The 18,977-nt window shown below is 35.1% G+C and overlaps 1 protein-coding gene across 2 annotated transcripts; it reads left to right on the forward strand.

Moving 5' to 3' along the window:
- Positions 1–3,140: 3,140 nt before the first annotated feature.
- LOC100782252 (uncharacterized protein DDB_G0275933) lies at positions 3,141–7,171 on the forward strand. Of its 2 annotated transcripts, XM_006603916.4 has the most exons (4): positions 3,141–3,302; positions 3,546–3,693; positions 6,605–6,680; positions 6,896–7,171. In XM_006603916.4, exons 1-4 carry the CDS (start codon positions 3,248–3,250, stop codon positions 6,902–6,904), a joined length of 288 nt encoding a protein of 95 aa, XP_006603979.1. In that variant the 5' UTR covers positions 3,141–3,247; the 3' UTR covers positions 6,905–7,171. The 2 variants fall into 2 exon arrangements, with proteins under 2 accessions (XP_006603979.1, XP_003555128.1); XM_003555080.5 differs by lacking the exon at positions 6,605–6,680.
- Positions 7,172–18,977: the final 11,806 nt, after the last annotated feature.

The following is an 18,977-nucleotide window of genomic DNA, read 5'->3' on the forward strand; positions in this document are numbered from 1 at the left end:
ATAGAAACACAATTCCTTTGTATGACAAAATCGTATTTCTTGTGGCGAATCACCCAATCCACTGTTGCACCATGCGCCACCAAGCCTACCATCACCATGCCAATGTCGCGTTGCGCCACTATCACCACCATACCAACAATATCATTACACCACTAGTATATCTCTCTCACACCCTATCCCAACAAATTTGAGCGCGCAACACCTTCATGTCACCTTGTCGTTGTCGGGTCACCGCCAACACCACATCATTGTGTGCATGCCATCCCACTACGACCACAATCATACCACCAACATCAACGTCCTCCATCACCACCGACCTATAACATTTATATCTAACGAAATTCACCCCAATCTTGTCACCAATGGAAGCAAACACAACAGCCATGAACCAAACACCATCACCCAAGCTTGATCTATGTGCGACCTCAACCTACCACCCAGGTCTTATAGCTAGCACGACCCTATCTGGGCAATTTGGTGATACAAGTTGGTGCGGTTTGGGTATGGGGAAGGAGAGGGGGCGAAAACAATTTGGTAAGTGGGCAAAAGAGGGATTTCATATGGTTTGGTAGTGTTAATAATAAATTTGGTAGTGCCAATATTATTGCCCTTTTTGGACTTACATTTCATGGACTCAATTCAACTTGTTTGGCCATAAAAAAATGACAGCGACTAGGGTGGACAAGGACTCTAAATGATTTATGGTGGACCACTTTGTCCATCCTTAGATTCATTTTATCCACACAACAATTTGATAGACCTTTTGTACCAAATATTTTTATTTTCTTTGTTATTTTTTCTCTTCTTTTTCCCTCAACCCCTACACGCAATTGAGAACTCCATCAACAACGTGTCTGCCTGGCTACTCCATGTCATTGTCACCGATGACTAGTACCCCATCGACCTCCCTCCCACCGCTGCCAACGAGTCCGTCAATGGTGTTGGGTAGATCGTCATCCTCCACATCAGCTCGCTAATGACTGCTCCGAAACTGACACCTTACTCGTCTCCCTTGCCTGTATACACAACCTACCATCATATTTGAAAAAATAATAATTACAAACCAAATTAACATCCAATTTCAAGAAAAAGTAGTAAAACATGAAAACCACTAAACCATATTTGGTAAATTGCGTGCATTTTTTAAGGGAATGAACCAGATCTAGTGTGTTCTTCCTGAACCTACATTAATAACCTAACTAGATAACGAGAACTGAATTGGCAAAGAATTGTTTCTTCTCATCATTGTAGGTTCACCACCTCCAGCGATTGTTCTTGTGCGCTTGCAGTTAGGATTTAAGGTGACTTACAGGTACGAGATGATAGAGACATTGGTGGTGGTGGTGTCATGTGCATGAAAGAGGGAGTGGAACAGGTTTTCGGTAATGGCAGCGTTGAGTGAATGAGAATAAGGAGTGGAGAAGAAAAAAAAATCGGTGGCATCGCCGTAAAAAATAGCCTTCGGCAATAGTGCATGTTGGATAAGAAACACCGACGAGGAATAAGCAAGGGTTAGGTGTTGACGATCCATGATAAGAGAGTGGTCTATTGATTAATCTAAAGGCTATTTAGAGTGGTCCACCATAAATCACTTAGAGTCTTTATCCACCCTAGAAGTTGTAAGAAAATATATGCTACTAATTGTGAATCATAAATGCTATACTTTTTCATCTCTCAAAACAAAATTTAAGAGATTTCTTATTTATTTTTATTTACTGATTACTTATTAGTGATTTATCTTTCACATTTTTTTTGCGTCGTCTTTTAGTTTCTTCCTAACTAGGGATGACAAAAAAATCCACGCCTATGGATATCCACAATAGATATGAAACAGGTAATGTAAACAAATATTCACAACCCACATATACATATATTTAAACTATTTGTTAGTTAATGGGACAAGGGCAGATATCGTAGTATCTACACCTATGGGTACCCGCTACCCATAAAGTTACCAAGATAATATATATATATATATATATATATATATATATATATATATATATATATATATTAATTTAAGAGTAAAGTTGTTGAAGGGTAAAATATCAATTCAAGAATGTTTTATTATTTAGACTTAAGGAATTGAACTAATGTTTTAGATAGACTAAATTTATTTTAACTTATGTTTTAAAAAGAGTAATGTTATTTGAATTTATGCTTTGGAGTTATGCAATAAACATGTTTTAAAAAGTTTAATTATCATAGAGTTGCTAAGGCATTATATATTTTTCTTTGTTTTGCTATTTTATTTTTTAGTTTTTTTAATATTCATGGGTATTCACGGGTTTATAAATATCTACAAATAGTTACATATGTAGGCACGGGTGTATGGGACTAACACGAGCGGATATTTTAGCACACAAGACGAGTGACAATTAGGGTGTCTTTGGTTTGCATTTTCATTTTCTGTTTTCATTTCCTATTTTCATTTTTTGAAAACTGCTTTCATTTTCAAAAGATTAGAATTCTGAAAATATATTTAGTTTGACTTCTTGTTTTTTGCTTTCAAGAAATAAAAACACTGAAAATGCGTTTTCAAAAGAAAATTTATTTTTATATTTGCTTAAAATTATATTCCTTGCCACCGTGTTTTCATTTTACCCAAAATGAGGTTCCTGGTTTCAACTGAAAACATTAAAAATGAGATTTTATTGTTTTCAGTTTTTGGTTCGTTTGAGAAAATATTTTCACTGAAAATGTTTTCAAAAATTCAACCAAACGTATTTTCATCACTATTTTCTATTTCCAGTAAAAATGAAAACAAAAAACAATCAAACCAAACACTCCCTTAGACACTAGCATATCGGTTGCCTTTCTAATACCTAACCAAATCCCTCTCCATATTTCTTTAGCTTACTTCTTTCTTTAGTTCTTAAATTTGAGGAGTGAATTTCTTTAGTTTCTGAACCTAAATTTTAATAATATTTTTGTAAATTCTTACGTGATCAATTGATACTTTATAATTTTTTATTATTATTTTGTGGTTTTAAAATGTAAATTTTAACGATTAAAAATTAGTACAAAATACTAATTTCAGGAAAAAAAAAATAATTTAACAAAATTCAGGTAACAACAAATTATTTTTAAATTTCAGGAAAAAAGAAATTACAGATCCCAAATTTAGGACAAATTATTATTATTTTTTTCTTTTTTCATTTTATACTGAAAAATCAGTGTTTTCGACCCTGCAAGTCTGCAACCGAGTTTTATTCAGAAATAATCTCAATCTCATTCTCGAACCTCCATGGGTTACATTCAAGACGCACGCCAGAATCACGTTAAGAAGAAAGTTGAAGAAGGTATTCTCTATTTTTCTTCATCTATGAACCCTAAACCCTAAATGCACCGTTTGATTACTTACAAAAAAAAAAAAAAAAGAATGAAGTTATGATTTTGGAAGAAGAAATGCCAACCCTTTGCCTTAAACTTGGGTTTAATTCAAATGGGTAGTTCTCCTATGAATCCAAAATGGCGTTATGATTAAATCAAGCATTTTTTTTTATTAGTGAAATTAATGTGCTTGTGTATCATCAAATTTGCAGCTTTGCGCAGCAAAATGAAGCAGAAGGCGCTGAAAGAGTGTGATCATTACACGGCAAAGTATGCTGAATGTGCTTTAGGGAGAACACTTTCAGTTGTGTGGCGCTGTCGCCAACAAGCACAAGAGTTGAATGATTGTCTTCACCAATTGTAAGCTCTGTTGTGAGATGAGTCATTGATTTGATTCCTATGGTTCAATTCTTGGATTGTTTCACGGAAAATAATAAATGTCGAATTTGATTTCTGGACAACTTGAATGCATTTGTTCAAGTGTATCCAATCATAGACAGTCATGCATGCCAATAACTATTTTAAAAGTAATGTATAAAGTAATTTCTGATTGTTTGACTGTGTAAAAATCTTTATACTGATGCAGTGTGAAAATTAAACTTTACATAATAATCATCATTTTCCTCTATTTGTAACTGTTGGCTGTTTGCTTCATCCTGGATTCTCTCTTAGTCCCTGTGCATCTCATTGTATTGATCAGGATTCTTTGTATAATAGTTGAATTGAAGATTTAAGTTCTTAGCGTGTTTCAGTCTTAGTTTATATTCAGTAAAAATATCAAAATATATCAAGATACCTCTCTAAGGATAAGGGATAGGTACAGGTGAATTCCAAGGGGAATTGACAAAGTGAGTCTTAGCCTGTTTTGGGTTCTTTTTTCACCTTGTGTTATATGAATCTTTAAAAATATGAAACAAAATGAAAATAATGTAGCACTTTTGTAACTAAGTGAAAATAGAAGATGAAAATAGGAAATATTTTTTAAACCAAATAGGCCCTAAAGTTGTACATGTTGCCCATATCTCGGGGGAAGTTTCTGTTGAAATTGTGCTCACTCAATTCTTCAGAGTAATCCCCCAAATTGGTCTTTTAAGATTTATTTTCACCAAACTACTCCCTCAAAGATATAAAATGTCATCAGTTTCATTCTTATGGAGGACTAAAGCAGGGGCATAAAATATTGAATTTAGTAACTATTTACATCTTTGATAGACTAATTTGGTAACAAAATTCTTTGGAGCACTAATATAGTGATACTATAATATTTGTAGGATCGATTTAGGGGTTTACTCTGGGTTTGTTTACTGTCCATGGGCATAAGTAAGGACAGGTCTTACTGTATTGTTTTGCTTTCTTATCAAGTTTACTAATACTTTACATAGATGCTGAAAACTTGATGACATATATTCTTAGTCTTGTCTCTTGTGCATGTTAGTCACTAGAAAACTATCTTTCCTGAATAAATTCTATTGGTTTGTTCTTTTGTACTTGCTGTAAAATTCGGCAGCATTGAATCCAGAAAAGGAGAAATTTATACATGTATGCGTGTAATTAATATTGTTTTACATTAGTCTTTGATGTATTCTTTTGTTACCAATGTACAGATATACTTGTATACTATGTGTTAGGAACCAAGAATAGAAATGAGAAAGAAAAGAATATTTTATTGAATTGAATGGAAAAAAAAAGAAACTTAGAGAGGGATCTCTCCTCCAGGGTTTCCCCTTCACCAAGGATTTCTCCTTTCACAAAGAGTAAAAGCACAATTTACAAATTAAGACCAAATAGAGTGAATCCTTTCCCCTTAATTCCACCTGTTTATATCTAATAAACTTGTATAACTAACTAATTAACTACTCTAACTGTTTGCAACTATTTTCCCTTCCCTTTTATTTAACCCCTAAAGCTATGCCTAATTAGGATTAGCTTCTAGCTTAATGAAACTTTTCAATTGAGATAAGTATTTGATTCCTTAGAGAAAATCCCTTATAAATATATAGGTGCTTTTGAGAAATTATATAAGAGAACAACTTTTGAAAAAAATGAGATGCATAAGTTGATTTTTGACTCATTTGAGAAATTTAATTCATTTGATCTCCTTGATTTGTTTTATTCTCTTTTCTAATAAGTGTTTGTGGAAATGATTATTCTTCTATGGCTAAAATGCTTTCATCAATAGCCGTTTACAAAATGATAAAAGGCTCAACCTCCTAATAACAGTTATATCATTACCATTACCATATATGAGGTCCTAGAGGGAAAAGTGAAAGTACCCTGAGGAATACAACTTTTATTTGGTGGTGTTGCAGTACATTGTAAATTTATAAGATCCACCAGTTAATGTGACTGAGATTGGATGTTTTCCAGATTTGCTTGTTTAATCGATTCACAGATATACATCAGCCCAGCCATTATTAGAAGACATTTAGGTTTCATTTGCTGGTATGCAGATATGGTGGCCAATTGTACATGCCATCTGTTTATCTGATTTAAACCATGGATACTTCTGAACCTTCTAGTTACTTATTTGCTCAGACAAGATACGTAAAGATTATTTTATTCTATAGTTAGAGGAATGATACATAGGAAAGACATCATGCCAATTGGAAGAGTGATACGATAAAGGTGATTTATTCACTGCAAATTTGAAAAACAGTATTAAACATGTGTACATACTCTGATGCATCATGATGTATCTGCATGTTAAATCTTTCTATCCACTAGGTGTTTGAAAAAAGAGCTAAAATACTGCATTTTGGACCATCTCATAGTGGTACAGAATAATGACATTTACAATAATTAACATCCTTTTTTTTCAATCTAACCAAACATCTAATCTACTTCTTAGTTACTTCTCATTCACAGTTTTAGAAGATGCTTGTGTGGTCAAGTAATTTCACAAAAATGCGAAATAGAAACATCCTAACTGCCTGTTTTGCTCACTTTGCTTTGCAAATGAGTCTCATAGTCCTTTACAAAGGATTTTAGGTGCATATATTACCTCATAATGGTCAATGTCTAGGGTTTGTGCCACAGTGGATTACTAAATTTCCAATTATATTGTGAAATTTTAGACTGTGCAAATATTGTTATATTGATAATCTAAGCTTGATTTGGTTTTACAAGGCTTAATTTGTGCAAGCCAATGTGCTAGATGGCCTAAATAGTACTTTATTTCTTTTCAGTTTTTCATCTTGGAATCATGGGAAACACAAAAGTTGACATATAATACATTTATAGCATATTAGCCTGATGATTAAATTGATTGTAGGCCCTCATGTTTTGGGGTAGAGAGCGGAGGAACTGAGAACTCCATATCCTTTTTGTGTCATATGTCTCTGACCAAGGTGGAGAAACATCAGTCAATATTAGCATTAATTATTGTTTATCATTCTTGTTCTTCATGTGAATTTGATTTCCCATTGTCTCTCTTGCTGCCATTACCATCATCTTAATTATCAATACAACCAAAGATTTATGTTGTGGAATATTGGAGAAGTAGTTTAGTATAATTGTGTGGCTATGAATGTGGGGTTGATATCTCTCGTTAATTCTTTTACAGCACCAATGATTCTGTTTTGGAGGAAATGAAGAAAGAATACATGTTAAAACAAGGAGAGGGCTCTACTAGAATCCAGACTGCTTGATTTCAATGACAATGTGTACGCAAGGAACAGTTTATCAATATAATCTGATGCATCTTGCATTCAAGTTCTCTAGATATTTACAATGATCTCTTCATTATTGTGATGTCATGGAGCTTCATTATAACTTAAACTTTGTTTGGGAGTTTTGTATGGACAATAGAACATTAATGAAAAGATCTTCTTTGTTTGTATGTTGTTTGTTACATGATCTTAAAGTAGTGTCAGATTGAAGCCATTTTGACTTAAGGCTGTGTTTGAGAAAGTGAGTTACTCGGATGCCAATCCACCATGAGAAAAGGATTGGCAGTTGAACGAGCTTTGTAAACTGAGAATGCTGCAAAACAACACACTCTAAAGGTGATGTGTGTGAAGAGATTAACTATGATGGTGTTATCGGAGTTTGAACATATGCTATGCAGTTGATTTACTATTTCATTAAACTGAAGTCCATGACATTGTCAAATTGACTTGGCAGATGACAACTTGATGTACCATGTTTTGGAGAGACCCTTTGATGATGCCATCTCATTTTACTGTTATCAAGGTTCCTACAATGTGCTGGAAGAATTAGATATATAGCCTGTTAGAAAGGCCAATGTTTCTAGTTATGCCAAAAATTCACATTAGGGTATACTTCAAGGCCTAGGGGATTGACCAACAAACTGTCAAATTCTGCTGCAAGCCTCAAATCAGTAGATGAGTGTTGTTTTTTCATTTTCAACTAACTACTAATTTTCAACTAGCTATGCAGTTTAATGCTGTCTTATTTTTACTTTATTTCTTATTTTAAAGATTTCGTTAAAACCACAAGCCCGGGAAAAAGGAGAAAAGGGACATTAAAAAGAACGGTGGAGAAAATTATTAGGAGAGATCTCGGACTTAATAATATTTTTGAAATTGAATTTTAATTGTGTTAAATGATGTGTAATCTATGTTGCTGATTTCATCTAGTGGGATAAGACTTTGTTGTTCTTATTGTGGGATAAGACTTTGTTAACAATGTAGAGGGAAACATTGCCCAACACTGCCAATGGTAATATGTAGGAAACAAAGAACACAAATATGGCTAAAAGTAAACCAATACGGAAGAAGCATAAAATATTTTCTCACTGAGCATCTAAAGGAAAATTAAGCACTTTTAACATAATTGATGTCTGATAAAGGCAAAATGTTATTTTGTGCAACTCAAATGAAGATGTGTTACCTTATTGTTTTCCATCGTTCCTTGTCCACCAGCTAAACAAAAATGGAGAAAGTTTAGTTCCTTTCCTATGCTCTTGGATGTCACCGAAAGAGGGTTGAAGCCCATCATCATTGTACATGGTCTAGAATGAAAACTGTGGCCAAATTGGGATACATTTTGGTCAAATTGAACCAGCACCTCAAACTTTACAAAACCTTGCTGGGTGTTGCTAGGTGCATTGGCATTATTGTTTGTGCACCTAACAATTTTAATTAATTCTGTAAATGCCCCTGTGCTTTTTTCTTCCTTTTTAAGTTGGTTTCTTTGCTTTTTTCATTTACATTGCTACGCTTTCTTCTTCGCTTTCTCCCTTTCGTGTTGCTTTTTCATTGTTGAGAGAGGTCCCGCTTCGGTCGAAGTGAAAGAGTTACTGAGGTTCGTCAGTGGTGATTGTTACGGTGGTTAGTTTGGTTGTTAACGAAAGTTGGTTGGAGGTATGCCATAAAATTTTTGTGTTTGCATAACATACGGATTAAGTAATCCGTAAGTTTTGATATAGCTTACAGATTACATAATCCGTATGTTCTATATGGATTATGTAATCCGTAAGTTAAATTAAAACATACAGATTACTTAATCCATATGGTTTATACATATTAGATAATCTGTATAAATCATACGGATTAGGTAATTCGTATGGTTTATACAGATTATGTAATCCGTAAGTTAAATTAAAACATACGAATTACTTAATCCATATAATTTATACAGATTAGATAATCCATATAAGTCACACGGATTAAGTAATTTGTATGTTTTATACGAATTTTATTTTATTTTTTAAATAAAAAGAAATATTAAAATTTTAAATATTTTTAAATTATAAATATGTTAGTATTTATTGTTTAAAATAAAAATTATTTTTTTATATGTTTATTTGAAATATAATTCGTATTATTGTTTTAAATGTTTTTAAAGAAGTGTAGATTGATAATTAATTTGTAATTACTTTTTTTTATTTGACTACATATGTTGCGGTTATAATTTTTTATATATTATATGGTTATGAATTGTAAGTATAAAAAGTTGATGTTATTGGTTTTTAATATATAGGATTATCAATTTTAATGTTTATAAAATGGTATGCAGTAAAAAAATTACGTAGGGTTTTATGTGATAGTATGTATGGTGCGGTTAGGGGTTGTTTGTTTGTAATGTTGAAAATTTTGAATGTGTTATTAAGATGGAAGAAGATCAATGGATGTATGACAATATAATGTCTGAAGAAATTGATATGAATGATCAAAATGAAGACAAAACTAGTGTGAATGATGAAGAACATGTTGATTGTTATGATGCGTTCAATGCTTCTCACGTAATAATGTGATTTATTGTTATAAAATTAATAAAATGAATGTTCCTTTGAAGACTAAAATTGTGTGGCTTGCATTGCATTGTAGGTGTTTGCTACCCGAGATGATGTTTTGCAGTGAGCTTGATCAGTCGCTTGTGAAATTGGATTTGTGACGGTGATTATGAGGTCAGACACTAACACTAGTATGAGAGGAATGACTTCATTTGTGTTAATTGGTTGTGAAAGGAGTGGTCATTATAGGTCTAGGAAGAAAGATTTTGTTAGAAGAGATACTGGCAGTAGGAAATGTGGGTGTCCCTTTAAGCTTCGTGGGAAACCAGTGGTTGGAGGGCAAGGTTGGATGGTGAAGTTAATGTGTGGGAGTCACAATCATGAATTGGCTAAGTCATTAGTTGGACATCCATACGCTGGTCGATTAACTAAGGATGAGAAAACAATTGTTGTTGATATGACAAAGTCAATGGTGAAACCAAGAAATATTCTCCTAACGTTGAAGGAGCAGAATGTCAATAGTTGTACAACAATCAAACAAATATACAATGCAAGAAGTGCATATCATTCTTCCATAAGAGGCAATGATACTGAAATGCAACATCTAATGAAACTTCTTGAAAGAGATCAGTATATTCACTGACATAGATTAAAGGACGAAGATGTTGTACGTGATATCTTATGGTGTCATCCTGATGTAGTGAAGTTATGCAACACATGTAATTTGGTGTTTTTGATAGATAGTACCTACAAAACAAACAGGTATACACTTTCGTTACTTGACTTTGTTGGTGTAATACCAACAGGGATGACATTCTCTGCGGTTTTGCATATTTGGAGGGAGAACATGTAAATAATGTGGTCTGGGCTCTAGAACAGTTTCAAGGTCTTTTTCTAAGACGTGATGCCCTCCCTGGAGTTATTGTGACCGACAGAGACCTAACATTGATGAAGTGAAAACTACATTCCCTGAGTGTACTAACTTGTTGTGTAGGTTTCACATCGACAAGAATGTCAAGGCAAAATGTAAATGCCTAATTGGTATAAAAAAATGCATGGGAGTATGTCATGGATGCCTGAGGGAGTTTGGTTGATTGTTGTTCTAAGCATTAGTTCGATGATTGCCTTAAGAAGTTTGAAATTGCTTGTTCACCATGGCCAATGTTTGTTGACTATGTTAATGAAACATGGATAATTCCCCACAAGGAAAAATTTGTTAAAACCTAGACGAATAAGGTGATGCACTTAGGAAACACAACAACAAGCAGGTATGAAAATGTTCTTTTTTTTTATTAGGGTTGATGAATTCATAGATTTTAATTATTGTATTTCTTTATTGGGATTTGTGTATTTGAAATGTAGGGTTGAATCTGTTCGTTGGGCTTTAAAAAGACTATTACAGAATAGCCTTGGAGACCTATGTAGTGTTTGGGATGCCATGAACAACATGATCAAGCTACAACACACTAAAATCAAGGCATCCTTTGAGACAAGTACACATGTGGTTGGACATGTTTTTAAAGTTACCTTATACAAGAGGCTACTTGGCATGATTTCAAGGTATACTTTAAATCAGATTGCTGCTGAGTATGAGCGTGTACATTATGATGGCAAAAACCCTTCTCGTTGTGGATGTGTGATGAGAACTACTCACGGTTTTCCATGTGCATGTGAGTTATCCAAATATGTTCTTGGTACCATCCCACTTAAGACAATCCATATGTTTTGGCGGAGGCTAAGTTTTTCTAATCAAGGGTTATCTGAATCCCAAGTGACCATAACCGAAGAGATGAAAACCATATCCAAGAGATTTGAGGAGCTTGATGTTTGTGGCAAAGTAACTCCAAAGAGTAAACTCCGGAAAATTGCTTACCCTGATCTAAACGCTATGTGTCCTCCTCCAGAAAAAGGTCAACACCAAAGGTGCACAAAAGAAATCGATGGCCAAACACCAAAGATCAACAAAACATGATTCGTCTTTCTTGGAGTATGTTGATGTTTTACATTCTTTACAAAATAGTAATTCTTTAGTCAAACATAGTGCATCATCTTCTAACCAGGCCATTCCAAGAATGACCATGCCGATGTTGGATCAATTTGATTCATTCATTCATGATTCCATTGAAAACATTGTGGATGTGAAAGCTGACAGTAACTGTGGATATCGTGCAATTGTTACGTTATTAGGTATGAGTGGAGATTCATGGTCGTTGGTGCGTAATAATTTGCTTAAAAAACTTGCCAAATTGTTTGATGAGTACATCAACCTCTTTGGTGGCATAGACAAATTTGAGGAATTAAAGAGGTCCCTACTTGTTGATGGATTATCCATGGTATGTAATTTACGTTTTTTTAAAGTTAAGTTTACATAAATGTAATCCATATAGCTGGTTCATGCATGTTACTACGGATAAGTGGATGGATATAATCGACATTAGATATGTCATTGCATCAAGGTATAATGTTATCCTTATATCGTTGTCGCTACAACAAAGCATGACATTTTTTTCCGCTTAGAAGTCAACCACCAACAGATTCTTATGTGCATTGCGTAATATGTATTGGTCACATATTTGACAATCATTTTGTTCAGGTATGTTCATCGTGTTCATATTTTTTAATTAATGAAATTAATTGTGCTATCATAACTTAAAATTTTTTGTGCATGTGCAATAGGTTTATTTAAGAGATTATTGTCCCCTACTACCTCCAGCTTTGTTATGCTCTAGGAATTGTCATCCTCGGGCAAAGTAGTGGCCAACTCCATATATTAGTAGAATGCAACGGTACAGAAATTTGATGATGTTCAAAAGAGACTATGTTGATTTAAGCAAACAGTGAACATTTACATACCGATGACATTGTAATGTACTACATTAATATATAATTGTTTCATTGCATATTCACGTAATTATGTATTATACGTTACGTTAAAGTTAACTGTTTAGGGATACTCCTTAACTTAGGGTTTAGTCTTACGTGGTTGTTACAGTTAACTGTGACGTCAATACCAGGGTTTAATGTTACGCTTTAGGGTTAAATAATTTTTCTTTCTTTCTTAATAATAACATTAATAGTAACATTAAGAAAATTCAAATAAGCCCGGTAAAACGAAAATATTGTCAAATACAATAAAATTATAAACATAGTCTAAAAATTTTCCTAATGAATTGAAAATGTCTTCAAGCATTATCCATGCGCCGCCTTCATCGCGACCTGACATAAATATTGCGCTCTACAGTGACACCCCTAGCGACCCTTAAGCAGTCTTGCATGACATCATGTGTTTATGTGCCTTCAGTCACTATCCTGAGGTTGAGAAATTACTTCAACCTTTTTGCAATTGCTTGGCAAGCCTCTTATGACATTGACAACAACGGATAAGGTATTACCATATTGCATAATTAAATTAAATGAAATTAAAAATAACATGAATATATATGTTACCACTGCATGTCTAGGCTGCTCCACATCAGAAGGTGCATGTGCAGGTGCTTCCTCCATAGTTGTTGCTACCATCGGGAACTCAGGAATATTTGGTTCCACATGTCTCATCTTGCACGATAGGTGGATGTCTAGGCGGATCCCTAGGCTATGTCTGCGTCATGAATGGATGCAAAATCATGTAGAACCAGTGGATGTAGTCCGATGCATGTAACAACTGTAACTTTCTGTAACTTTTAATAAGTAATTAAGAAATTAATAAATTAATAAATAAATAAATAAATAATTTAAAAAAAATAAAAAAAATTATTAGGTCATATATTCCCACTATATAAGCCAAATGTTAACCTAGAGCAGCTTTTTAGAAAACACATTATGTTCCTTTCTTCTTTTCTGATGCACAAGAACCCTAACAGAGCAACCAGAGGAGGAGCTCTAGAGAGCACCAGAGACGCCACAATTGCTAACAGAGAACATTTAAGCGACTATATCGAGGTAAGGGATGAGTTATTCACGCTTGGGGATCAGAATGAACATGTGTATGGACCCCTAGAGGATCAATTTTTGGGTTATTTTGGGGTGTTTATGAAGTTTAATTATGTTTTCATGTTTAATCGCGGATTGAGTGTGTTTGATGAACCAATTGGTGTTCTGTTGCGAGTTTGTTGTAGAATTGATGTGTTCCTGTGTTAGGTGTGTACCTTAGGAATTAGAATTCTTTATAATTAGCATAAAAATTGTGTGGTGGTGATTTTGTTTATACCAGATATGTTGGCCTTTCAATCTTGTTCTTTTTATTTTTTTTTCACACCGCAGTGTATACGTGTACATATATATTGATACTGTTTTTTTACAAACTTTATATTTTATTTCACGTGGGTGATTTCTCGTCATGAAATTCATATGTGCGAGGATTGTTGGATAATTGAATTGGCTAAAATCATTTAAAGAAATTAACTAAAGTTGTATTCACATTATAATTAGGCATTTTCTTGATGTTGGTAACTTAGTTGAAATATATTTAGAATATAGGTATACATGTTGTTCATATAAATCAATATGAATATATATTTTATTGTTATATATAATTTGTATTTACTTAATGATATATTTGATATTATTGTGATTATTTTATATTAATATATATTTAATACTATATATATATATATAATATGTACGTTTACGTTTACGTTAATATATATTTTGTTATATATATATATATATATATATATATATATATATATATATATATATATATATATATATTTTACGTGTATTTTATAGTTATTTGTTTATAAGCCTTGAAGTTAAATATTGTATGTTATTATTATTATGATACATTGTTATTTAATTGTTGAGTATATTTTGTAATTAGTTAAAGTGTGAAATGTTAAACTGTAGACATGAAATATGGTTGTGAATGAGTGTGTGATTGATATTTGTAGTGATATTACTTGTCATGTGAGTTATGAGTTATACAGTAACCCGACCAGTGTTTACCTTGAGAGAACTTTTATGCGCAGTGTTAAAGGAAATTGTAGGATTCCTAGTTAGGATCCTGAAGGGTTAAACTATAGCACAATTTGTTAAATATGTTTGAAATATAAGAGTGAGGTCGTGGGTATTATATAACTCATAAACAGTGTCTACGTGCAAAAAAAAATATTTTAGGGGTTGGACCTGAATCAGGAAGGTGAGGCCCAAACGGATTCTTCGGAGTCTAGGCCTTGGGGGTAAAGATACTCGGTTTGAGTGCTCCTTTAAGCCCATGTTGATCCCATGTGGTTGGAGCATTCTCACAAAACAGAGTAACCCTGACTGGTCACCTTATGATGTTACTTAGTGAGAGTGACCGAGTATACCCATTGTGTGGTGTGCTTTGTCATGTACTCCTAAGCGCCCCAGTGTTGTTTTTCACTAACATGGTACCACATTGCATATAGGCCTGAGTCTTAGTATAATTGTTGCATAACGCTTGTGTTTGAATTTCATTGAGTTAACAATTGTGGTTGATGTTATTTTATGGAGTGTGTAAACTTGAATGGGTGTGAATAATGTGTGCGATTTTGTGCAGTAATGTTATTTATATAAATTCAGCTTTAAGTATTATATGTTTCACATGTTCTAATGTTTTATTATATACGAATGTGATAACTCACTCCCGGTGTGTGTTTGTGTTTGGGCTGATTGCCACTTTGTTTCAGATGAGCCTTCATAGGATGAGTCACATGCTAGAGATGGAGAGACTTAGTCTGTGATAGGGATATGCTATGCTAAGTGTGACATTGGGACATAGGATTTTACTTCGCATATTATGATTTTCGCATGTTATGATTTACTGAATGATATAATTGCGTTATACTTTTCTACTTTAGTTTCTTTTTATTATTTATTTAGAGTGGACGACCTTGTTTTGAGCCGGGATAATCTTATCTTTTATTAAAAAGAAAAATTCTATTATGTTTTCACTAAGTGGATGTGAACCTTTATCCTTTTGAATTGATTTAAATTACATGTGTTTAAAAAGAAAAATTGTTAATTAATTTTGCATGTTTTTTTCCTTCTTTTATTATTATGTTTTTATAATCTTTTAAATAAATTTTGTATGATTTATTTAGTTAGTTAGTTATAGTTGTAAGGGTAGAGGGTGTCACATTTAGTGGTATCAGAGCAGGTCGGACCTTTCGGCTATGTGTGTTATGAGCTTTCTGTGTTTCCTTGTGTACTCTGATGTGTTGTGTTTGTTTTGCTTGATTAGAGGTGTACTCTATTGTGTTGGTATATTTTTTTTCAAAGTTTTTGTTTCTTGCGTGACATAGGAAGTAATGGCTGCGAAAGAACGACTTCTTACCGAGGCCTTGAACAACTTGGCGCAAGTTATGGCCAATCAGGGAGGCGGTGGAGGAGCAACTATGTACCATGGGTTAGATCGCTTTCAGAGGAACAACCCACCTACTTTCAAAGGGGGTTATGATCCTGAGGGTGCTGAGGCTTGGCTGAGGGAGATTGAGAAGATCTTTCAGGTGATGGAGTGTCAGGACCATCAGAAGGTGTTGTTTGCTACTCACATGCTAGCAGATGAGGCGGAGTACTGGTGGGAGAACACTCGCGCACATCTAGAGGGAGCAGGTGGTGTTGTTGTCCAATGGGAGACTTTCAGACAAACTTTTCTGGAGAAGTATTTTCCAGAAGATGTGAAGAATAGGAAGGAGATGGAGTTTCTCGAGCTGAAACAGGAAAGTATGACGGTGGCAGAGTATGCGGCGAGGTTTGAGAACCTTGTAAGGTATTTTCCTCATTATCAGGGGGAAGCTGGGGAGAGGTTCAAATGCTTGAAATTTGTCAATGGCCTTCGACCAGAAGTAAAAATGATGGTAAATTATCACGGTATTCACAACTTTGCACAGTTGACCAATATGTGTAGAATCTTTGATGAAGATCAGCGGGAGAAGGCTGCTTTTTACAGGAATGCCAATGCTAGTCATGGGAAAGAGAAGAAGCCTATGACTCACAGTCGTGCTAAGCCATATTCTACCCCTCCCGGGAAATATGGAAACCATTCTGGAGGACAGAGGACCAGTGGAGGACTTCAACCAGTTGGTGGGAGTTCTCAGCCAATTAACAGGGTGTCTCAGTCTGCGGGTAGAGGTAGTGGTGGTAGTGGTGCTCCTGCTATTGTTACTACACCACTCAGGTGTGGGAAGTGTGGTCGGCTTGGGCATATTGCTCGTGAGTGCACAGATAGAGAGGTGACTTGCTTTAACTGCCAAGGTAAGGGCCACCTCAGTACCAGTTGCCCATATCCGAGGAGGGAGAAGAGGAGTGGAAGTCTGAATAATCAGAGTGGACGACCAAGGACTACAGGGAGAGTGTTTGCTCTTAGTGGTGCTGATGCCGCACAGTCTGATGAACTCATCCAAGGTATGTGTTTCATAAGTCAAGTTCCCTAGGTTGTATTGTATGATTCAGGTGCGACCCATTCATTTATTTCTCGTGTCTGTGTTGAAAAACTTGCCTTGCCTGTGTCTTCCTTGAAATTTGACTTGATTGTGAATACACCTGCTAGTGGGTCTGTTTTAACTTATGATGTGTGCTTGCAATGTCCTGTCTTAATTTTTGATAGACAGTTTCAAATTGATTTAGTTGTTTTACCTTTGAGTCAGATTGATGTTATTCTTGGTATGGACTGGTTATCTTCCAATCATGTCTTATTAAATTGTTTTGATAAATCTGTTGTCTTTCCTGAGTCTGGTGTGAGTGAAGGTGATATGTTTTTGTCTGCTAACCAAGTTGAGGCATCTTTGAGGGAGGATGCACGAGTATACATGATCTTAGCTAGTATGAGTGTCGAGACTACAAACCCTGTGAGTGATATACCATTGGTGAGAGAGTTTCCAGAGGTGTTTGAGGAGGTGTCAGGATTACCACCAGAGAGAGAGGTCGAGTTCTCTATAGACCTAGTGCCCGGTACTGGACCCATATCCATAGCACCTTATAAGATGTCCCCTGTAGAGTTGAGTGAGCTTAAGAAACAGTTCGAGGAAACTTTTAGAGAAACAATTTGTGAGGCCTAGTGTGTCACCCTGGGGAGCACCGGTGTTGTTAGTTAAGAAAAAGGATGGTACTATGAGGCTATGTGTAGATTATCGTCAGTTGAATAAGGTAACAATTAAGAATAGGTACCCTTTGCCTAGGATAGATGACCTAATGGACCAGTTAGTAGGGGCTTGTGTGTTCAGTAAGATAGATCTTAGGTCAGGTTACCACTAGATTAGAGTGAAGCCTGAAGATGTTCCGAAGACTGCCTTTAGGACCCGTTACGGTCATTATGAGTACTTGGTTATGCCTTTTGGTGTGACCAACGCCCCTGGTGTGTTCATGGATTATATGAATAGGATCTTTCACCCCTACCTAGATAGTTTTGTAGTGGTCTTCGTAGATGATATCTTGGTGTATTCTAAGACTAGAGAGGAACATGAGGAGCATCTGAGAGTTGTGTTGCAAACCCTCAAAGACAATAGACTGTATGCTAAGTTGTCCAAGTGTGATTTTTGGCTAGAGATCCCAGATTTACCTCTAGATTTTGGGAGAGTCTTCATAAAGCCTTGGGAACCAAGCTTAGGTTGAGTTCTGCTTACCACCCACAGACTGACGGTCAAACCGAGCGCACCATCCAATCCTTAGAAGACCTCTTGAGAGCCTGTGTGTTAGAGCAGAGGGGTAGTTGGGATAGTTTCTTACCCTTGATAGAGATTACATACAACAATAGTTTTCACTCCAATATAGGTATGGCGCCTTACGAGGCATTGTATGGTAGAAGATGTAGGACACCTTTATGTTGGGTAGATTCCAGTGAGAGCATTGCCTTAGGACCTGAGGTAGTTCCGCAGACCACTGAAAAGGTCAAGTTGATCCAAGAAAGGATGAGAGCAGCCCAACAATAGATGGAAAATGCTCATAAATCCAACACTACACATATTTGATCAGAACAAAACAAATTTCAAATGAACATACTAAAAATATATAAAAAACAATTAAATAACAATCATTGACAATTACCTGTAATAGTGTGATATATCCAACAAGTTGTCTGCCGCCGCTCTTACAAGCATCATTCAAATTATCGTACATATGAACTAGGCTGGCAGCTCCCCATGCGCAGGTTCCACTCTAACTGTGGTCTCAAAAGGCATCCAAGAACACGACATGCACATGTGTTGCACTCTTGTTAGAAAAAAGAGTGCAACCTAACAAATGCAACAAATAAGCTTAAGCTGCTACAGTCCAATGTTCGGTCTCACATTTACTATGATAAATCTCTCGTAGCCACGATAGGCGTACATATGCCCTATGACATTGTACTGTCTCAGCTCTAGCTTCATCTCTACCGACTTCAAGTAACTCGACTAACATCAACACCGCTTCGTCGACATGAAGAGTCTCGAAGTTGTGGAATGCACCTATGATGGGAAGATGAAGCAAAGAGGCCACATTATCGAGGGTG

The sequence above is a fragment of the Glycine max genome, chromosome 19, assembly GCF_000004515.6.
Source record: "Glycine max cultivar Williams 82 chromosome 19, Glycine_max_v4.0, whole genome shotgun sequence".
In the NCBI taxonomy this organism is placed as follows: Eukaryota; Viridiplantae; Streptophyta; class Magnoliopsida; order Fabales; family Fabaceae; genus Glycine; species Glycine max.